This window comes from Chaetodon auriga, chromosome 9, assembly GCF_051107435.1.
Source record: "Chaetodon auriga isolate fChaAug3 chromosome 9, fChaAug3.hap1, whole genome shotgun sequence".
Taxonomy (NCBI): Eukaryota; Metazoa; Chordata; class Actinopteri; order Chaetodontiformes; family Chaetodontidae; genus Chaetodon; species Chaetodon auriga.
Genome location: NC_135082.1, coordinates 13,770,001 through 13,791,694, shown reverse-complemented (window position 1 = coordinate 13,791,694; position 21,694 = coordinate 13,770,001). Strand labels below are relative to the sequence as shown.

General features: G+C 43.2%; 1 protein-coding gene across 1 annotated transcript in view; it reads left to right on the top strand.

Moving 5' to 3' along the window:
• LOC143326084 (A disintegrin and metalloproteinase with thrombospondin motifs 2-like) overlaps positions 1-21,694 on the top strand; it is a 110,151-nt gene that overhangs the window by 44,561 nt on the left and 43,896 nt on the right. The window contains exon 3 of the mRNA XM_076739557.1: positions 4,521-4,701. Coding sequence (XP_076595672.1) covers positions 4,521-4,701 — 181 coding nt within the window. The remainder of the gene's footprint in view (positions 1-4,520; positions 4,702-21,694) is intronic.

The window sequence follows — 21,694 nt, the reverse complement described above, 5'->3', positions numbered from 1 at the left end:
AGCATGTATGTGTGTTCTTTGATGATGAGCCAGATGTGAATCATTGGTGCCAGTTGCGAAATGTGCTTTCTCCTCTTTAATCTCTGCGATAAATTTCTGAGATGTCATTTGCATCATTATTCCTCGAGTGAAAGAGAGTTATTCAAGGAAGTGTTTAAATTGATTGAAATATAACCTGAAATAGACTTGACAGTTCACCATTAAGACATCCATAGGCTGTGGAAATAGTGTAACCAATACTGAAGCGCAGCTGGCGGCGCGTGGAGCTAAAGAAGCAGGTGGATTTGTAGCTGCACCTTTTTCCATTGGTCATGCCTTCCGTTAGTTTCGTCTTAGATTTACAAGAATGTCAAAACTACATACCATACATACAGTCCTCAATTCTATACTATATTGTAGCCTATATAGTCTATAGAGTCGTGCCACGTTCATGATCAAAGTGACAAGTAGCAACGAAGATCATAGAGACTCACTGCTGCCTGTATGAATGAGGGGATGACGCTCGTCTTGTGGGCTAAAATGCCGAATGGTGAAAACCGTCCACGGTGAGGTCTGTTCATTATTCTGACATCTTTGTAACTGTAATTTCTTAAAATCTTTCTAATAGCATCATATAGGAATCATCAGCATTTAATGCAGAAACCAGACCTTATATATATGACTGCAAAGAAGCAGTTGATTTTTTTAAATTTTATCATCCTGTTGTTTGCATGATATAAAATGTTGCCTCGATTCATGAAAATGAACAGATAATGTGGAGACTAGGAGACACAAATGCAGAAACATGGAAATATAGTAGAAATCTATATGAACTCGACGCTCAGCTGTGACCTTTGCAGCCAGATGCGCAGTGGCACTTCCTGTGTATGATGTGGAAGTCTTTTATAATCAGTGAAGATGATGATAAGATGCAGAGAGCAACTGTGTCAGATTTAAGTGTCTCATGAGGGGAGTGGAACTAATAAGCTAAATTTTAACACGTCAAACCTAATAAATCTAATAAAACATCTTCATGCTCATCACCCAAAGCAGCAAAATGAATTTACCGTAATAAGAGACCAGCAACTAGCAAAGCAGCTGATGCCACAGTGATCCCGAACAAGCAAGGTGTTGAGTGAGAATGTTAAAGGTATAGCAATGACTGCACAGGAGAGAAGGCAAAAAATTTTCAGCATCAGATGAACAACAACTTGGTCGAAAACAGGAGATTCTGTTATCTCCTGTTTTACCTTGAGCTAAAGCATCACACCGCTACTGTCAGACACCTGTAAACACACAGACATCATACACTCGAGGCTAGAATCTGAGGAACCATCGAGGATAAATTTCCATAAATTAGTTAACAAATGATATAAAAAGGCATCAAATTTTTATGACCATCAGTGATCCAGGTGATCTTTGTTTGAACAGCGTGAACAGGAAACAGCAGATTTTGAATGATGCAGATTTGCCAACGTATAAACAAATAGGCGATATGCTCACAAGAGAACGAACACAGAGTTTTAGATTTCTAAAGTTTGACATTGAGTCATTCTGCAAGATTCACCCTCAATTTCATCAGTTTTCGCCAGATACAGTATTTGTTTGGCAGTGCAGGATAAAACTTGACTGATGTTGCCCAGGTGTCGTTAACTCGATGCCTGGAGCTATGAAAATCCTGTCTGACTTGACAGTAGACAGGAAAATAACAAGCTGAAGTTAGGGACCGTCTTGAAAGTGCATGCAAAATGTCCAAGAGAACTTTCACACAGCTGGTCCAGTGGTTAGACTCCGTTTAGACTTTCTTTATCATTTGATTCATTTAGGTACACGGTTAAAAGATTTGTTGTTTTGTCCACTTCTTGTCTAAATGGGTGAAATAAACAGATACAGATTTGCGTTACAGCCCTCCCAACACTGTGTCATCATGGTTTAGCACATTTAGCTTATCTGTATGCGGCCCTTAACCCTGTCTTTGAATAAACCAACCAGTGTTGGCACATTAAGGCTGGTGGTGTGCTGCTGATGAATATGAATTTTTCTCAGTTGTTCTGGACACAGTGTTAGGACAAAGCCCCCCTGTAATCCCCTCAACTACGACTTGGCTGCTCCTGGTTTAGAGGAGAAGAAGACAATGCTTCTCACCATGTGTGCACGCTCTTTGATGCTTTATTCACTTCGGCTTTTCAAAGGACGTGTCCAGTTCTTCGGCTCCCTCACACTTTCCCCTCTCTCTAACCCTCCGCCCCCACTATGCCGGCTCTGATCGATCCACCCATGTCTCCCAGTCCCACATGTCATCTTTTTTCTTTGACACAGCTCTCCTCTCCCCACTGCTTGGTATTCTGGAGTGGGAATGCATGCACCATCGCAGATCCATCAGCTCCGATCGGAATGCCGCACCACGGCTCGGGGAAATGGAGGGATGAGAAGAGAGAGAGGTGGAGAGGGGGGGGGGGGGGGGGGGGAGGGAGAGAGGGCAGGTCAGTGGCTTGTCGACATCCTTCCGGGACCAAAGCCTCAAACTGACAGGGCGAATGAGAGAGGAATGGGAGAGAACAAGAGTAAAGGCAAGAAAAACAGCTCCTTTTTATTTCTGAGGGGCCACTTTTGTTAATATCCATCTCCTTTCAAAACAGCCACTCTGAAGAATTCAGTGAGCATACAAGTTATTATACCCCATTTCCTTCAGAGCTCAAAGGATTCAATAAGTCGTATGCGTCCACAAAAGAATAGATTTTGAGATTTCGAGATTCTGTTTTGTCCAATAGATGATAGAGACATTATGGATACAGCGGTGGCCTGTGAAATGAACATCTGTCCTGACCTCCCTTCACAGGGGGCCTCTGAGAGAATCATAGGAATAATGCACAGTGCAGCACATATATTGTACATCTGTTTTCATATATTCATGTGAAGTCAAATCGATTTTATTTATGTAGTACGGTGACTGAGACCACTCAGCCCACTGCAGCTTAAGAAGGGACGTGCAAATAGTCAAGACAAGAACACAGAGGACAGATTTCAGGACATGCAATAGGTGGAGTATGTGGTAGACACGTGTAGTATCAGCAGTAGGATAACAAAATGGACAAACACAAATACAATAAGAAAATAAAATACATCAAATTAATATTCAGTTTGATAAGTGAAAGAGTTACCACCCACTTAGACATTGTTGCAGACCAAGCATGCCCCCCATGGCAACAGTACTCCCGATCTCAGCGGCCTCCTCCGGGGGGACAATACGCTCCACCATGGTGCAAAGAACAAATCGAAGACCACGGCAAAGAGCCTGAGGCATTGACCCGGCCTCAGAACTCCCCAGATCCCGATCCGATCAGGATGCGCTGGATCCACAGAGACCCCACACCCCCAACCCACAGGATGCAAAGGATCTGTTCCCAGACACCACAGGACACCCCCAGAGGTGTCCATGCTCTAATGTCTATAGAGTTTAAGAGCATGTGAGATTGTGCCCATGCTATTATATACAATGCTTGTGGGCCTACGTCTGTCACCGTGAAATTCACATCGGTTCAGGTTGTAGTTTCAATGTGAAAACTCACCACAGATGTGAAAGGCTAATGGACTCAGCCCTTTGTGCCCCGGAGTGGGACTTCTGACTCGGGTGCCTTTCAGTGAAACTCTGTGCAGTACAGTCCACCTTCTTATCGCACAGTCCTCTTTAAGGTTCACTGTGTGTGTTTTTGTCATCGGCTCACTTTCCTCTCCTCAGCTCGCTCATCATCCCCTCCTTCTCCTGTCAGAGCGAAGGGAGACGCAGACGAGCGCTGATCGTATCGATGTTGTCTCTCTTCTTCATTTATTGCTCTCTTTCTTTTTGCGCTCTTCCTCTCCAAAGCCTCCCCATCCTCTCTGTGTGTTCTCCCCCATGGCTTTCCTCCACAGCAGTGCGTTGCCTTGGTAATTACCAGTTGTCTTAAACAGACAGATGGAATAAGAGAGAGTGACGGGCAATTTTCCCAGTGCCTGTTTTCCCTGTGTATGTGCACGCAACTCCCTCTTTGCGTGTGTATTCTGTATGCACGCTTCTTCAGTTTGCGTCATCTCTAGCTCACTCCCCCCCCGCCCGCCCCCCCCCCGGTCTCTCCCTGTGAGTTTGCATTTGTGCACGACTGATGTGTGTTTGTGTGAGTGTGTGCATGTGTAAGCCCGACGTGGGGAATTACCTGACAGAATGTGTTAGTCTGGGATGGGAGTGGGACAGTCTCATCTCCTGCTGTTGTGTTGGCCAGGTGTCAGTCTGGACCTCTGTGGGGGCCCCAGGAGGGACCTGCTGCGGTCCCCTCCTCTGCTCTCTTCTCCCTGCATGCCCCTAACACAGCACTGAACTAAAAGAAAGAAACTCTTTGAACTGTCAGGGCAAGAGAGGACGTGAAGGGTGGATGGAGAAGAGAGAGAGGCAAAACAAGGGAGGAGCAGAAGCTGGCTGTAATTACGAGGGACTGGCACGCATTAAAATCATGTCAGGGTTCACCTGCACGCATTCATGTCGTCCAATTAATTTTCTCTTTCAGGCCGGTATGATCAGGATGGAGCAAGAGGAGTTTTTTATCGAGCCAGTGGAGAGGGGCGATGGAGTTATAGAAGAGGAGGAGCAGGAGGGAGGAGCAGGAGGAAGGACACACATCGTCTATCGGTCGTCAGCCGTAAAGAAAGCGCCCATCAGCAGCGCGGCGGCCGACTTCCACTCCAGAGGTCAGTCTGTGGCTCCCACTGTACCATCCTCCAATTTGCACACCCTTCACTGGAGGCTGCACTTCTGCACTGTGCTCTATTTAACTCCATCTTCTCCAGTAGCCACACGTGTAAATTATTTAACGCCCCTGACTGCAAGCTGTGTAATCATTCGTCCTTAATTTTAAACCCACACAAGAATATTTTCTGCATGTTTGTTTTGTTGTCATTAACGTTCTCTGCAATACATCCTGACATAAACTAGTGTCTTAAAGAATTCTCCCCTCTAACACACCTGGTTATATAATCATATCAAACTATTGTATGCAAAGACAGTGAGTCACAGCGTGAGCACACCCTGCTGTCAAAAAGATTACACCTACACACACTCACACACATCCTCCTGCCACTGCACTAATTTTCCAGTGGTAAAGGAGTGACATATGGAGACACACATTTGACTGGTAAGGTAGGACCCTCTGTGTCTTTTATAGAATTACACGCTGCCTTAACATTTAACAGCTGGCATTCACGGCTTTGGTTTCCTGACGCTTCTGCCTCCATTTTGCACCTTTTAGATGAATTAAATGAACTGAAACAACAAGAAGGGCTGTTATTTTAGAGGAAGCGTAATACTTACAGTTGGGCATGTAGCCTGTCAGCGCTAGGATTAGATTGAGGGAAGACAAATATGTATTCAAATAGGCTTTAATACTCAAGGTCTGAACATTATCACAGGAACAAAATTAGATATTCATCAGAAAAATTCATCTGTTTATCTCTTTTATCTTGTATTGGTCCCAAATCTTATTTTCTTTACGATTAAATGAAAAAAATCTGGCCTTTAATGCAGTAAAGTGAGGTTGATGAACTTGCTTCAAGGAATTGTCCTTGAATCAGTTTAATCAAGTGACTTCATCTTACTGTGTTTTTCACTTCATCTTTTAGTGGAGCACAAAATAAATAGAAGTTTTGATCAGTTTTAACGTGAGGAATGTGCATATATTTCTCATTTTATGTAACCCAAAGGGACAAGAAGCATCAAAATGGTTTCTATAACTGCACAGTTCTCAGTCAAATGTTTCACCTTCAACAGCACGGAATGATACTGTATTTCAGTAACTCTCCACAGTAAGATTACCGTGTAAGAAAGCACAGAAACACATGTTTCAATCTTTTATTAATCTTAAGCCTGGGTGGAGCGTTTAACGTGAATGAACAATAAGGATGTGGAAGAGACACAGTATGGAGTGCAACACACATGCTCCACTCAGCCCGCCCCCACCAGAAGAACGGCCATATAGGTCGATTGTGCCCGTTTATTATTAGCACCGATATTTACGTTTATTGTGAGGCTGCTACCTCTAGTGGCTGTCGCAATTATGACGGGAGCAAAGGAGGAAGTCAGGTGACGTAGTTTAAAGAGAAAGAAAGTCTGCATATGGATGAGGTGAGGTCTAAGGGTGAGTCAAACAAACACAGGCCTTTCACCCAGGAGGCCGCTGTTAGTGTTCGCCGTGCAACCGAAAGCCAAGGTTGACTTGTTTTATCTTACGTAACATGCATATCTCACGTACTTAACAGTTACATACTTATTTTAAGCCAAACTATGACCTTTTCTGAAACCAAACCAATTAGCATTGTTGCCTTAACCAAGCCAAGCAGTTTTGATGGCGAAATCGAATCAAACTACAACTGTTTCATAATGTTAACCACATGACAACAAACGTCCGGTACGATGAGGATGGAGCTGGTACTCTCCAACGGTCATATATTTTGTTTTGGGAATCATTGGCAATCAAGTTATTCAGTCATTTATGTTTGAGAATGCACCTAATAACTTAGGCGAAAGAGCAGAACTTGTGCTTGCATTCAGTAGATTATGCTTGTATTTAGTCTATCTAGACACTTTATGACTTTTGAGCTCATGGCAAAATTAAATTGATATAGTGGTAATAGAAATTTACATTCATTTTTTGAGGCATTGTCCATTTACTGGCTCATACCAGGAAACCTGGAGTATACAGTACATTCAGTATCTGCTGTAAGACTCACAAAACTTTTTGAAAATGTGCCACAAAACTGAAATAAACAGAAAAATAAGAAAGAAAATAGTATTTTTAGTATTGTCAGCTGTACTGTCAGGGGTTTAAGAACTTGGCTTGCATGGGAAAAATATTACTGCAATGCATGCCTCAGGCTTGTGTCAGTAGAAGTGGCTGCCCAATCACCGTGATTGATCTGATGCCTACAAGTCAATCAATTGTGACCCCGACCAGTGCAAGAGTCTGCATCTCCGCTAATCACCAAAGCAAAAATATTCTCACAGAATCGAGTCTCCCATGCTGCACAGGAGCAAGTCGAAGCGCTTTATAACGAGTGTATCGCAATAGATGTGATCTGTGTCTTCCTATTCTGAGCAGTTGACTCAAGAATGTCTAATAATATACAGAGAGAGAGAGAGTTTCCATAGGAACACCCAGGGAGGACAGACTGCGTTAGAGTAACACAGATCTGCTCCCACTGTTACTGATACCTGGCAGTACATCCACATACACACACACACACATACACACACACACACACACAAGCCCGAGCATGCACATGCTGAAAAAAAAAAACCTGTACGGAAAGTCACACACTCAGATACAGGATGTAACCACACGTGGCTTACACAACTCCCTTGATCATACATTTACACTTCGGAACACACATGCGTGCACACAGACACTTAGACACACATAACACGTCTCACTGCTCCTTGTTGCCGTTGAATCTTTCTTTCTAATGAAGAGTGGGGTGCAGATCAATAGCGTAGGATAGAACAGGCCACAGTGTGTGTGTGTGTGTGTGTGTGTGTGTGTGTGTGTGTGTGTGTGTGTGTGTGTGTGTGCGCGCGTGTGTGCGTGTGCGTGCATGTATGGCGTGGGCATGAGTTCTGTGGTCGTCTGGCTTTGAGTGCTGGGATTTTCAAGGCTAAGCAGACAGACAGACTGACAGACAGACAGACAAGCAGGCATGTGCTGCTCCCAGTAGCATTTGATGTGGATTGCTCTCTCCCTTCATTTCTCTTGTCTTTTTCCTTTTTATCTTTGCCTCAGCTATTCTAGACCACAACATTATGTAAACATAGGTTTACCTTCCAGTTGTTACATCACACCACTGTAATATCACAGCCACATGGACACATAGGAAGCACGTTGTAGCTCTTATTGCCTTTCCCCCCCCATTGTCCTCTCCTTGATTCCTTCGTATTGTCTTTCTCAGACAATCGCCCCCACCAACCCTCATAGATCAATCAGGAATATTAGCGTATTATTAGTAATCAATCAATCATTTCTGAAGATCGCTTTCGCCAAGCCTACTTAATTCGCAGCCAGTTATTGAATGTTGGACTCATTTCCTGGCTAAAGACAGAGGCAAGGAAGTTATATTTAGCAAGGTAATAGAGGAGCTCAAGAAGGAGAGAAAGAGAGATGAAGAAGGAGCGAGATTGATCGGTTTCTTACACCATAAGCTGAGGAGGTGTGAATCAATGTCCTAAGTGGAGAGAGCGAGCTTTATTATTAATGTGGCACATTCGTCAATTAATCGCTGCGGCGATAGAAAACGAAGGATTGCCATTCATTTTTTGCTGGCCGGACAGAGCTCCATCCTTCAATCTGTCTTTTCTTCCGCCCCTCACAATTTCATTTTTTATCTGTGGTTTTGATCAATGTCTGTCTGTCTGTTCTAACTCGTCTTACTCGTCTGGTGTCTGCAGACATGTTTTTTTTTTTTTTTTTTCTGAGACTGGACAGTGAGGGTGGGGTTTAGTATTTTGTCTGGTGGGACTGGACTGTCTGTGTGGGTGTGTCGCTTCAACTGTGTGTATACAAGCATGTGTATGTGTGCCAGTGCAGTGTTGTGTCCAGGGTACTGAGACATGCCCAAACAGATGGACAACCAGAGGGCTTTTTCCCGTAATCCCCCTCATTTAGTCTGGTACCTGGACTAAACTCCCACATAAATATTATGCAGAAAAGACACTATTTTTCTTGCATTAGAAGAAATCTTTTCTCATGTGTTTCCTAGCACAACAGAAGTAGCATGTTAGGCGCTTGTATCTTATATTTTGGTATGTGGTAACTATCATTCAGCTGTGCTCTGAACTCACATACTCAGTAGGTTGTAGAATTGTGTTAAGAAAATGTAGTCCTTTGCAGCTGACTTGTTTTCGTTGACATTTCGGAGATCTGTATTGTTCTAAAGGCAGAAAGGCTCCCTGCAGCCTCTGGGGCAAAGCTATTGCAATTAGCTGGAGGACTGACACTGGGCGGAGGACTGAGCCAGCGACACAAAGGCAGCATTCGTTTTAGCCCTCAGGTGCTGCTTTTCTGTGCTGTTCTTGTATGTTTTTTTTTGCTGTACTGCATTGTGCTTTACTGTTCTGGGCTGATGTGAGCCGTGGTTAGGTCACTGTTGTTGGCGTATGGCACGTCGCGCGGCACCGATACAATGACGCTTCAGGTTTGGCCTGAGCTGAGAGGAAGTTGGAGAGGGTCAGACAGAGGCCAGTGGTGCTAGTCACTGTAGCTTAATGTCTGCCTCTCGCATCCTGAATATGAAGGGGGCTCCCTCGAGAACCCACTCTCTCTCTATCCCTCTCTGTCTTTCTCTCTCACTTTACTCCCTCCTCCCCATTTTGCTTCTGCTGGTGTGACACAAGGATAGTCATATGGTGCAAGGGTTTTTAAGAGGAGACTCGTGACTAAGCACTTAGAGAGAGTGCGCACACACACACACACACACACACACACACACACACACACACACACACACAAATGGCCTGCACTCATCTTCAGTATGTAACAGGGGGTCCCAGCAGACACTTTGCAGTGCTGTGTGCCTCTTGTTGAAATCCAAAATAGCCACCAAAAAAAAAGACCAGAAAGGTGACATTCTTCTGATGAGGCTTATTCAAGAGACTGTGCAAAGAATATCCTCTAATCCCTTTGCTTTGGATCTGCACCACCACAAGCTGTACGTTAATGTGGACAACTTTGAAGGGAAATTCCGGTTTTATAGGTTTTATTTTTTGTAGTTTTAGCCATCACTCCAACAGTACAAAGACGTTTGATGGGGCGAGGAAGACAAGCAGTCAGACCCTCAGACTGTGTCAAAGAAACCCCCTGGTTAGCAAGCTTCTTTGGAAGAGAAACTAAAGCTGAATGCTAAAATTATTGCTAAAATATGCATTGTAAACTCCATCATAGTTTAAAGGCCAGTGTCTTTGTTCAGCTTTGACCGACTGTTCTTGTCATAGTTGTGCAACACAGTTTTTCTGTGCACTGAGGGATAATTACTGACTTTTCAGACAGGCTCCTTTTACCTCCAAATAAAGTGATCTCAATGTTATAACTAAACTTTTTTTTTTTTTTTTTTTTTTTTTTTTCAATTTTAGACTGCCTGACTACAGCATTGTAATAAACACATTTCCTTGAGCTGCAAATAAATTGAATTTAGACAATCAGGTTTCTTAAAACACAGCTTATCTCATTTCTAACTGCCACATTAATGTGGTCCAGTTCCCTGAAGCAACGTATGCCCATTCCTGCACCATCTTCCCATTCGCCCCAAAGCAAAACAGGCTGTCTAAGCCCAAGTCTGAATGAAATCAGGAGCTGTTTGTCCTGAGCATCTCTAGGCTGCTCTTTTAAGATCTAAAACCCAGAAGTTTCAGCAGAGAATTCCTTCACCATATATAGATTATGTAAACAATGTCATTTGCCAAGGCTTGTTTGAGGCTGAGCATTTTTAGCACGAAAAACCTAATGCTTAGCAGCAAATTCCAGAATTTGGAAAAATAAACATCAAGGAACCATAATGGTGTGGATAAATATGGGCTGTAAAGCTGAAGATAGCCGTCCAAAATGTAAGTATAGCCTATTCAGGAAAAGAAGGCGTTAATTGGACAGCATTCAATTTGAAACTTACGTAAGACACAGTGTGTGAAAATAAATTTGTTTCTTTATCAAAAAATTATATGTTGGTTTTGATTTCCCTATCATAAGGAATTTTGCTGTGGTTTAACGCTGACTTGTTTTGTGTCCATCAAATAAAACTGGCTGTAAGAAGCTACTGGTCTTAGATCAGCTGGTTGTTCCGTTCTGGCCACATTGTCGCAACAGCTGCCATTTATTTCGGGTTGAAAGAGCAGTGGCAGCGCACTCTGATTCACAGCTTGCATTATGTGCGGAACATGTGTTTTATGTATGTAATAATGTGTAATGCTATATGATAATAGGGGTGTTATATCGGGCAGTAGGGATGCAGAGCAGTGTGTGTTAGCGCATACCTGCATAAACACGCGCAAATGCTGGCAAGCACGCACACACAAACAAACAGACACATGCACGGATACAAATATGCTCTCACATGTGTGCTCTGTACACACACACACACACACACACACACACACACACACACACACACAGATACAGTATATATGTGTGAATGAGTGCTGGCCCAGGTGTGCCTCTGGGAGGAAATTACAGTGTTAGAAGGGGATGTATTCCAGCAGCCAGCTGCTTCCTCTCTGCCTCTCTGTGGCCACTGGCTCTATCCCTGGAGAGCACGACTGGCTTTTTACTACACTCAGCATATGAGTGTGTGTGTGTGTGTGTGTGTGTGTGTGTGTGTGTGTGTGTCAGGCATTCCTGCATGTATGTGTGCTTCCCTGTGCGTTTGCAGGTTTTACTTCTTGCCTGTTTCACTCATGACTGACTGACAGCTTTTGTGCGTCCACCTGTGTGCAAATGTGTATTTGTCCATGTGCCTGCACTGCGTCCCTCTGTGTGTGTTCTCCCTCCGGCTCGTCTGACTCCTCACCTGCTAGTGAGCTCCCAGCAGGCCCTCCATTGAGCCATCACTCAGTGTGCCACAGCGCTGCCTTTAAACAGAGCAGGGCTCTGGGGATAATAGCAGGGTGCGGCCGACCTCTGCTCCAGTCTGCAGCCACCACTGCTGCACTGACCCACACACAGGCTGTGTGTGTGTGTGTGTGTGTGTGTGTGTGTGTGTGTGTGTGTGTGTGTGTGTGTGTGTGTGTGTGTGTGTGTGTGTGCGTCTGTGTGTGGGTTTCTCTCAGTCTGTGAGACGAAAGAGAGAGTGAGTGCAGAGAGGATGAGGTGGAGAAGAAGGGAAGCCTTGGAGGGATGAGAGGGTATAGTTTTATTACAGCCTGAGTGACTGAGAGAGCGTCACTATAATCATAGTGATCATAGTGTTTTGACAAGATTAGCACCTTTCTGAGCCTCGGTGCTGCTTCTGATGTTCCTCTGTGTTCATATTTTCAGTGCTAGGCTCTTGATGTCGAAATCCTGCTACATAGTTAAGTGTGTGTCCTCCAATTTTTCTTTTCAGAATGATAAAGGATGACCCCGCATGACTCGGGCTCAGAGTCAAGGTTGTGATTGTGATCAGCAAAAGGATGGTTCCCAGTCTGGGTTTGGGGTCACCTCAAGAGGTCACGAGGTGATTACATGAGCAGAATGTATATTTGTTTATTTTTAGTTTTATAATGACAGTGATCTCTACGTAACATTCACCTTCAACCTTCAAATGTTTTAGTTGCTTAACATTAACCATTGTTTGTCATAGCCATAACCACTTGAAATAAAGAGTATTAAAACTGTTGACATCAGTCAACAAGTTAAAAAATGTTGGTATTAAAAAACACTGCCATTGGGGTTTTGCTGAATCAAAAGTATAGTTTTACCTTTGCAGGATCTTTTTAAGTTTCTTGGTAAGATTAGGGCTATGATGTGGAGATTAAATACAGGCTTAGTGTATTCACAGTTTGCCTGTGATTATACAACTGGCTTGTGCATTGCGTGATGGGATGCTTGTTTCGTGTTGGTACAGCTATCTAAACAAGTTTACCTGATGCGCTGTCTGAGGAACAATTGTCGTGGCAGTGCGTGGTGGTAGGCACCCGTCAGAGCCCATCTCCATGGTGAACTTCTGAGGCAGCATGTCACCTAATAAGATGCATCAGGACATTGTTTTCTTATCGCAGTCTAGATGCTCCCTGGAACTGCATATTATTAGTGAACACACTGGTATATTAACCACATAAATACAATGAAAACAATGTGCAATAGACGCTGCAGGTGCTCTGTAATGAAGAAGGAAAAAAGAAAGAGGAGGAATTGTGTCGAGGTGAATCTCCCAGTAATATTTCTGACCAATGAGAGAACAGCTAGCTCATGCACGGCATTGTTTTCAACTTTTGGACTGCTCTCGAATGTTGCGGCGTGAGCACAAACAAACCAAGGGGCGAATCCAACAATAGTAATAATTAGTTCCTGAATGGGAGCAAAGCAAATTACCTGCAGGTCTGACTCTATGAGCAATTTGTGTGTGCGAGTAGTCGCTGCACTATGAGTGTGCAACGATAATCATTTTTATATATCAAGGCTTAAATGCGGGGCTCTCTCACAGCAGCAGGTACAACTGTGTGATTACAATTACGTGCAACAGACCTCCCTGGAGGTGGCCAGTGTTCTGTGTTAGCATCAGTTATGTAACCAGCCAACCTAAGGGACAGAAGCTCATGGAAGATGAGATGGCGTGTGACTTCCTTCCTCCCACTACTGTCACAGTGCTGCAAACACACTCTATATGCGCACGCACACACACACACACACACACACACACACACACACACACACACACACACACGCTGTGTTAAATCTGGCACTCCTCAGAGAAGTGTGGGAGCCACACTGAATACGCTTCCTTGATGTGCACGCTCGAGCAGGAGAATCTGACATTGTTTCCAAATGTTAAAGCTTCTAAACAGCCATGGTGAAAAAAAAAAATCACACATGTTTTCAGTTATTGCTGATTGTGGCTCCTCTCAGGACTGTGTGGGTGATCTCCTGTTAGTTTAGTGGCATCCGTTGGGGCAGGGCAACTTACCCCTTTATCATCTTTATAAGTACACAGGCTTCAGTGACTCGCAGCACAGCTCCACCCAACATCACCCTGAAATGAAGTCTAATCAGGCGGAATAACACCTGTGTGGGCGCACAGGGCCTTTAAATTGCGATGTAATGGTCCTCGGTATGAGCAACCACTCACCAAAACACCATGTAGGTTAATGTAATAATGTGTGTGTAAGGAGGATGTAATACTATGGCAGCTGATTCAGAGGTTAATGGAGCCTCTCATGTGAACAAGGCTTTCATTGCTCTGGAGACCCAAATACATTCACTGCTATTACAGCAGTTTCCTCATTCTGTGTGTCTGTTTGTTGTGTGTGTGCAGTAGTTATCTACTTCGGCGAGGAATAAACATGTTCCTCAAGTGCAAAATCATCAGAGTCATGGTGAAGTGTGTGGTTTTACCCTTTCAGGAGTGTGTGTCTGTGATTAAATCTCTATTGCTCTGTGTATTTCTCCCAAAGCCAGAAACATGAAACCACAAAAATTCGAAAAATGTGACATAGCAATCCAAACTCATGGTTCCCTTATGACCTTTTCTGGGGCTGTCAACCCCATCATGGGATCTTCATCAGGAGGTGGTGTTTCCTCAGTTGTCATGGAGATTGTTCTGTTCACATGCAAACTCAGTTGCTGTTATGATGTCATCCATAGCACTTTGTGGACCTCTTGACTGTGATAAGATGAGCACAGAAGTTTGTTCTTGACCTTGAACATAACAATCCACCAACAAGAAGCACCAACAAGAAGTCCTCAAACTGCTTTGGATGATACTTAAAGTTAAACCTAAACCTCTCATGTCAACAGATTCTCCCCCGTGACAACCAAGCAAACTCCATCTGCTGATGAAGACCATGTAAAATGGTTGAAGCACCAGAAAATGTTAGTAAAAACTTAGAAAGACTACTTCCGAGATTAATAATTAACTTTGATGCACAACAGCAAAAAAAATGTTCACTGTGGGCTGAACATAAAGACTAGACGCATTTATCAAGCAACCTACTCCTACTCACAGCAGAGAGTAAGCGCGACTTTTAAGAGCAACTTAAACGACCACACGAGTAATCACAGGTGTGTTCAGAGCGGGAGTAGCCAATCAGAGTCATGGATTTACTCCACATCTACCACATTGACAAAAAGTTTTTATTTTTTGGAAATCTTTAAGTATCTAATATGTAAAGAAGAATAAATTTAGAACAACAGTCACAGCATTTTATGTCCTAAGAAGCATAATACAGCGCTAACTTTGTAAAAGTCAAGAATTTTTACTTGTACTTGTGTTCAGTCCGAAAATGGACTTGAGGGCACCATGTATTTCTTATTGACCTTATAAACAATTTAAGCTCTCTTTTCCCGCTCCGGAATAAACGTTTATCCCTTTAATCTTCACATACGAAGACAGAATATGAATATATATATATATATATATACATATATAGACAGAATATGTTGCTTTGTGTACACAATGGCAGTAATCCACAGACGTCCTTGTAGTGAGAATGAAATTGTCAAAGTGGAGTATGCGCCTCATGGCTGCTGTCTGATTAGCGGAGTGATGTGTGGTGGTGGGAGTTTGTTAGGCTGCAGTTCATTTGCCGCTGCGCACCCTAGGGAAGTTTAATTGAATAAAAACAGAGCTCTGTGCTTCCTCATTCAACAGTGGCTATAATACTAGCCATGAGCTTTGAGGACAGACACAGTAATCTATGGCTCAGACAGTCAGTGGGTTAAAAACAGGAAGGACAGGATATAGATGGATGTTTATTTTACTTTGAATGTGCTGAAGAACAGTTGGATCTCTGGGAGAGCGGGGGGGTGGGGTGGGGGGTGGGAAAGAGGAATTCAGATCATCTCCATCTTCCTGTGTCGTCAGTTCTCTGCTCCCACAGAGCTGGCTGATGTGTCTCGTAGCATTAGTCTGATGTGTTCAGATTTAGCTCAAATAAAAGTAGAGAATGGCTGTAGAGATGAGAGGATGGAGAGAGGGAGGAGAGAAAACAGGAAAAAAAGAAAAACAAGGCCCACTTAGAGCTTTGAAGGAACCGAAAATCCACATTTATCATTCTGTTTACTGCACGCAATGAACCGGAGTGACTGTCAAATCCAGATGGGTCATGTTGTGGTTGTCTGTACACTGTTGATCCCTGACCTTTAATGGTGTGTGCTTGTGTGGAGCAATTACAGTCACACAGTTGTGGTAGGAGGCAAAGGCTGGCCTATTAGTCTTCATTTTTCAAAGCTACAATAATCTAATAATGATATTTCTTAATTGTGTTTTCCTCATCTCGCAGGCTCTGTTCACACTCTGCATACTGTGGCTGCCGCAACATAATTTAGTCACTCTCGGGTGTTTGAAAGGCCATTTAGGGCAATACATGGCCTTTCAACCATAATTGAATTCCATAATTAATTGCAGTTTAATAGGATGCATTGCATTCATTTATGATCCATATAATCTATTATACCAAATGAGTGTTAATATTACTACAAGATTCAAAAGACAGACTTGAGTTTGAAGAGATTTGAAGATTATAAGCCCAGATGTTTGTGTGGAGCAGCGTGCATGTGTTTGGTTTTGTATTTTAAATGTTTATGAGTGTATACCTACAGTTACAGTGACTAACTCTTCATCCACAAGATATAATAGAATTACAAGCTCAAATGTATTTCTTGTAGAGTGGTTCTTTGAGGATTATTCTGTCAACAAAATGTGAGTGTTTATGTGTGTGTACACACAAAGTTGTCATAACAGGAAAGCACACATTGACTCTTAAGGACAAAAAAAGGATGATTGATGAGCGTGTGCCACACTTCTAATAACTACCTCCGTGTGAAACTGCAAAGAATTAAACATGATAAATGGGTAGGTTTGACATCACGCAGGTGTGCATGTGCTTCTGCAACGTTTTCTGTTTATGTGCTGATTCCAGTCGCCGTCTCAGTTCATATGTTTCTGTACTACTAATTTGCTTTGCTACATATGATTTGGTCGACACCTAAGTGCTGCTTTGCATTGCAGTAAATTGCTTCTAATCTAAGAAGCCTGACATTCTTAAATTGGGTGGATATTCAGGTGTACAGAGAGCAGGACGTTGATACTTCAGACTGGGCTTTAGGTCCTGCGTACAGTATGCTCAGAATGAATGTTTGCACATGCAGTCAATACAAATGTTTCTTTGTCATGTTGATAGAAAAACGCGGTCAGGCCGGTATCATATTACACAAAACATTTCTGATAATGCAGTTTCTGTGTGAGAACAGTGCTGACAATCTCATGATAACCGTATCAAAAGCTACATAAATCAGATCAGGGTCAGCTGGAAGTGAAGTGTTTTACTCTAATGGGACGGGCAGACAGGAGGGGTCGCAACGCATTCGTTCTGTTCCACTGTGGGCTCATCTGTATCTGAGGAGTGTGTAATGGATATAATTGAGCCACTGGTTTACACAGTCAGTTGAAAGTGAGTGAGGAAGCCCTTTGCTTTTATGTAATGTGTCCTCTGCAGCTGTGGTCACAATCACACTGAGACAATTACCGAGCATGCCGGCATGTCTTCGCTGCCGCGCTCTTTGTGTGTGTGTGTGTGTGTGTGTGTGTGTGCAAATTCTACCCCTCCTGCCATATGTGTCGTCCTGTAGCGATGATAGGGAGACGGATCGTCCTCCACAGCAGATGTGCTGATGGTAGAGAAAAGTTAGTTCTCTTCCCTGGCATATTACCCACGTTCCCCCTGTGATCCTTCTCTTTCTCCAGATTCCCTGCCATCGCTCAGAACTCTGGGAGATTTCTGAAAAGATTCCCAATCAAGCTGACAAACCCCAGCGTTCTGGCTTGTGACCATCAATGTGTGTGTGTGTGTGTGTGTGTGTGTGTGTGTGTGTGTGTGTGTGTGTGTGTGTGTGTGTGTGTCTTACTCTCACCCTGCTCATATCTCCTCCTTTTTCTCCTCTTTGCTCTCTTTTTTTGACCTCTATTCCTCATCTTTTTCTTCCTGTACTGCCTCACTTCATTCAGCCATCTGTCCTCCTCCTTGCTTCTCTTTCTCCTTGTCCTTCTCCTTCTCCTCCTCCCTCACTCTTTAAAGAGTAATTAACACCAGACTGAGGGTTTTACAGGCCGCTTTGGTTAAAAGTTTCAAGTCTGTTTCATCTCTGACCAGCATCACAGCTGTGTGTTATTAGATGTGTCCTCTTGCACCTGTAAAGGCATCGAACAGCGATGGCACAGTGTGCTGATACACCTTGGAGCACACTTCGACATCGCTGCAGAAAGCAACTAGCGGAGACCCCAGGAAGTCACTGATCGGAGACAAAAATAGTCTGGTACATAACCCTTGGTAAGACAGCAAATTGTCATTTTTACCCTTGTGTTGACGTGTGTTGATTGAGTAAAAATTGCTTGATTTTGCTGGAAAAAGACAAAAAATACTGTTGACATGAAGTCATAGACTATGACAAAGATCTAAAATTATTATAAAAAAAAATACAAAAAACAGATTGTTGTTCTGTGAATCCCCCATGTGTGTGAACGCAATTTGAATCCAGTGCAAAAATGGCGGACTCCGCCACCAACGCTCATTTTCCCTCTGCTGTGAGTCCTTAACACTGTATGTCATACTCTGAAGCTGCTAAGATATGTGATAAAATGTAACGCCATGCACAGCAGACTCAATCTACACAATGGGACACATCCCCACGTCCAGTGTAGACAGGAAGTTAATAAACAAAACAATATCAAAAAGTTGAAGTACGTCCTTGTTGCTGAAATGCACTTGGTCAATATAAAGAGGTGATTACTGAGCGTAAATCTGATAAAAAATAATGCCAATCGTGAGCATGAATGACAATCTTAAGGATTAGAACTTTAGTTTACGCTTCAATCTTCCCACTTCTTCCCCATCAATCCTCTCTGGCCTCCCTGCTGTAATGACTTTGAGCCAGGTTTGAGATCACAGCGTGTCTGACTATGCAAAGAATGACTCACATACAGTAAAGTACGGGCCAAGTTCAGTTCTGGCTCCTGTTTTTCCACGTTTCCTCCCACTACGTCTCCCTGCATTTAAATTCTTGTATGGCATCAATATCACTAGAGCATAGTAGAAGTTGTTGACTTTCTCATAACCTCACTTGTAGGCTCCTGAGTTTAGGAATGTTAAGCATGATGAATATACATACCTGAGATGTTTGCGGTGTGTTTTGAATCTGTGCATCTGTGTCTTACATATGCTGTTTGTTGTCTCTGGAGATGAACCAGAAGTAAGTCAGCACAGATTTCAAAGGTCCTTCTTATTAGGGAGATAAACAAGATAAAAGATAAAAACAGGGTAGTGAGAAGCGAGTGAGCAGAGGACAGATAAGAGAAGTAAAAAGAGAGATCAGGAGATGAGAGGCGAAGTACCAAAACTCCTCGTCACAACAGTTCAAACGTCAGAGGCTGAAGTTCGTGGCATCACTATCCGTAATGTAGCCGCTGAAATGATGTTCAAGCCATTAAGAAGAGAAAACAATAGAAAATAGGAAACACTGTAAACAATTAAAGTCGTCTTAAAATAACTGCTGGGAACACTGTTAAATGTTTCACCAACAAAGCTGTCATCGAGGTCTTTCAGAAAAAAAAAAAAAATCTGCCATGAGGAGCTGTTTTCAGATTTCAGCGAACAAAACAGGAATACTGCTTTGGTGAGAGCAGCCACACTGTCACAACCTCTCTATGTGGGTTATTTTTACTCTGAAAGCAGATAAACACGGCAATTACTAATGTTTAGCCGAGCTGCTAAAACACCAAGCCTGCTAAATCCTGCTAATTAAGTCCAGAGAGGTAAGAAGAGAAGGAATAATTCTGCTGAGACATTATTCTCTTTAGTCGAGAAGTTGTAATCTGCTTTAATCGCAGCTTTGATGGGTTTGTGGCTTTAATGTCCCTCCTCTGTTGACACACCCACACAATCTAAAAATGAGGAGACCCCTCAGTGCATCTCGGTGTGTGCTTGTGTGTATTTGTGATGTTCTCTGAAACTGTTATTTCATGATACTGGCGGACATATTTATTTCCTGTGGCCAAATTTACCCAGAGCATGAAAAACACACAGACATGGCGGTGGTGTCTTCCTGTGGCAAGCGTGTTGCTCTGTCTGTCTGGGTAGTCAGGCCTGAGATTGCCAATAAATAGTGGCCGGTGGCCTTCAGCATCACCAGTGGGGAGAGATTTGTGTCCTCGTGCCTGATTGGTCCAGGCCTGAGGAAGAGAACAAACCATCTCGTTAATCAGGGAACACTGTGGGGACACAGTGTGTGTGTTTCTGTGCCACTCACACTCGGTGCTGGTGGCACGTTGTCAAAATACTGTTTGTATGTGTGTGAGAGAGAGAAAGAGAGAGACAGAGAAAGTGAGTGGTGTGTGTGCAATATTATGTCAGGCGATTGAGACGACAGCAGTGCAGAGCTGAGCTGATGGATGACAGATGACTGGGTGTTAAAGGCCACAGCAGCAGCCATGACTCATGCACACACAGACACACACGCACACACACATGTGTGTGCACAAACTCCTAACTGTTGAGGCTGTCACATTACAATCCTACCTGTGCTTACATTCCTCCTAGCACCAATTTACACCTTTAGGGCTGCCAAATAAAGTCTAGTGCGGTGTCAAGTTCGACTATCATCACTGTGTTGTCTATTACAGACCTTAGATTATGTGCTAGACACTGAGCTTTCTCCAAATACTGAACTTTTCAGTATCAGGCAAGCAGCAGACAGTATTTTCAGACTGAAAACTTCACATTTTCAAACTGTTTAATTACTTTGTTCTTGCCTACGGGTTGAAATTCATAACAACTGTGTTTGCTTTCCCGGTCCTGTGTGCCTAACTGTGTCAAACTGCCAGGTTTAGGGCCTCACACCCAAGCTGTAAAAGTATCTTATGGTGCTGCAAAGCAAATGCCTGCTCTGTTTTTAGTTAAAACCAAGAAAAACCCAGCAAAGTAAGATGAGATTGTAATGAGCGTGTGAGGTGTGGCGCTGCGCTAACATATGGAGAACAGTATTGATTTGAAATTCAGGCTGAGATGATGAATGAACACTGGATCATGGGATTTACATTTCACTAAGATGATTTCTCTCTTTCCAGTGTAATCCCGTATTAGCTCATACAAGGATACGGTTACACAGAAAGATGTGTAGCACATTTAAACGCTTATGAAAGGAAAGGTATCTGTGGAGCTTTGTACTGCGTGAAGAAATATCTCATCCCCTGTGCTTTTACAGTAAGTCAGAGATGACAGTAAATCCTTAAAATAGCATCCAAAAGTGGCCATTCCCACGGTGCATCTGTCAGCATATCATCAGAATGGAGCAAAATGTATTTTCCCAATGACTTTGTAACCGAGGATTGAAGCTGGTTTCTCATACTCTCTGCCAAATCCACTGACGGCAGCTATGATTAGGCCTATATTTGTCTACACTGTGAAATTAACAAAGACTGTTACAAGAATTCTTTGCACTCCTATAAAGGCACACTCGCATTACAACTTATGCCAGGATCAGTCTCCACCAATCTCGCCTGATTCTGAGATGAGTTTGTGAACCTGTCCATGGTCATGAAATAAGACGCGCTATGATTGGTTGGGGCCTAGTTTATAGCAACTGTGATCATTAGATCTGACACGGTGACCATCGTTAAAGACAAAAACATCGTCTGATCCCGGCATTCACACAGCGATAAGAGGCACCAATATATACACTGTAACGTTAGCTAGCAAGGTAGCTAACAATCTAGCTAAAGTGGGTAGCTATCTATCTACCTCGAAATATGAATCTGACTGGGGATAAGTTAATTCACTCACTCTGTCACTGAACATGCAACTCATGTGCTACAGATGGAATCTGGGAAACGTAGTCCAATAGCAAGCAAAGGTATCAGGATGACATCACTTGAGGGAATTTGTCAGACATTACACAGCTCGCTCTGAAGCCAAAAAAGGCTTTACGTAACCTTTTGCACATATGCAGTCGTGTTCCCTAAGAAC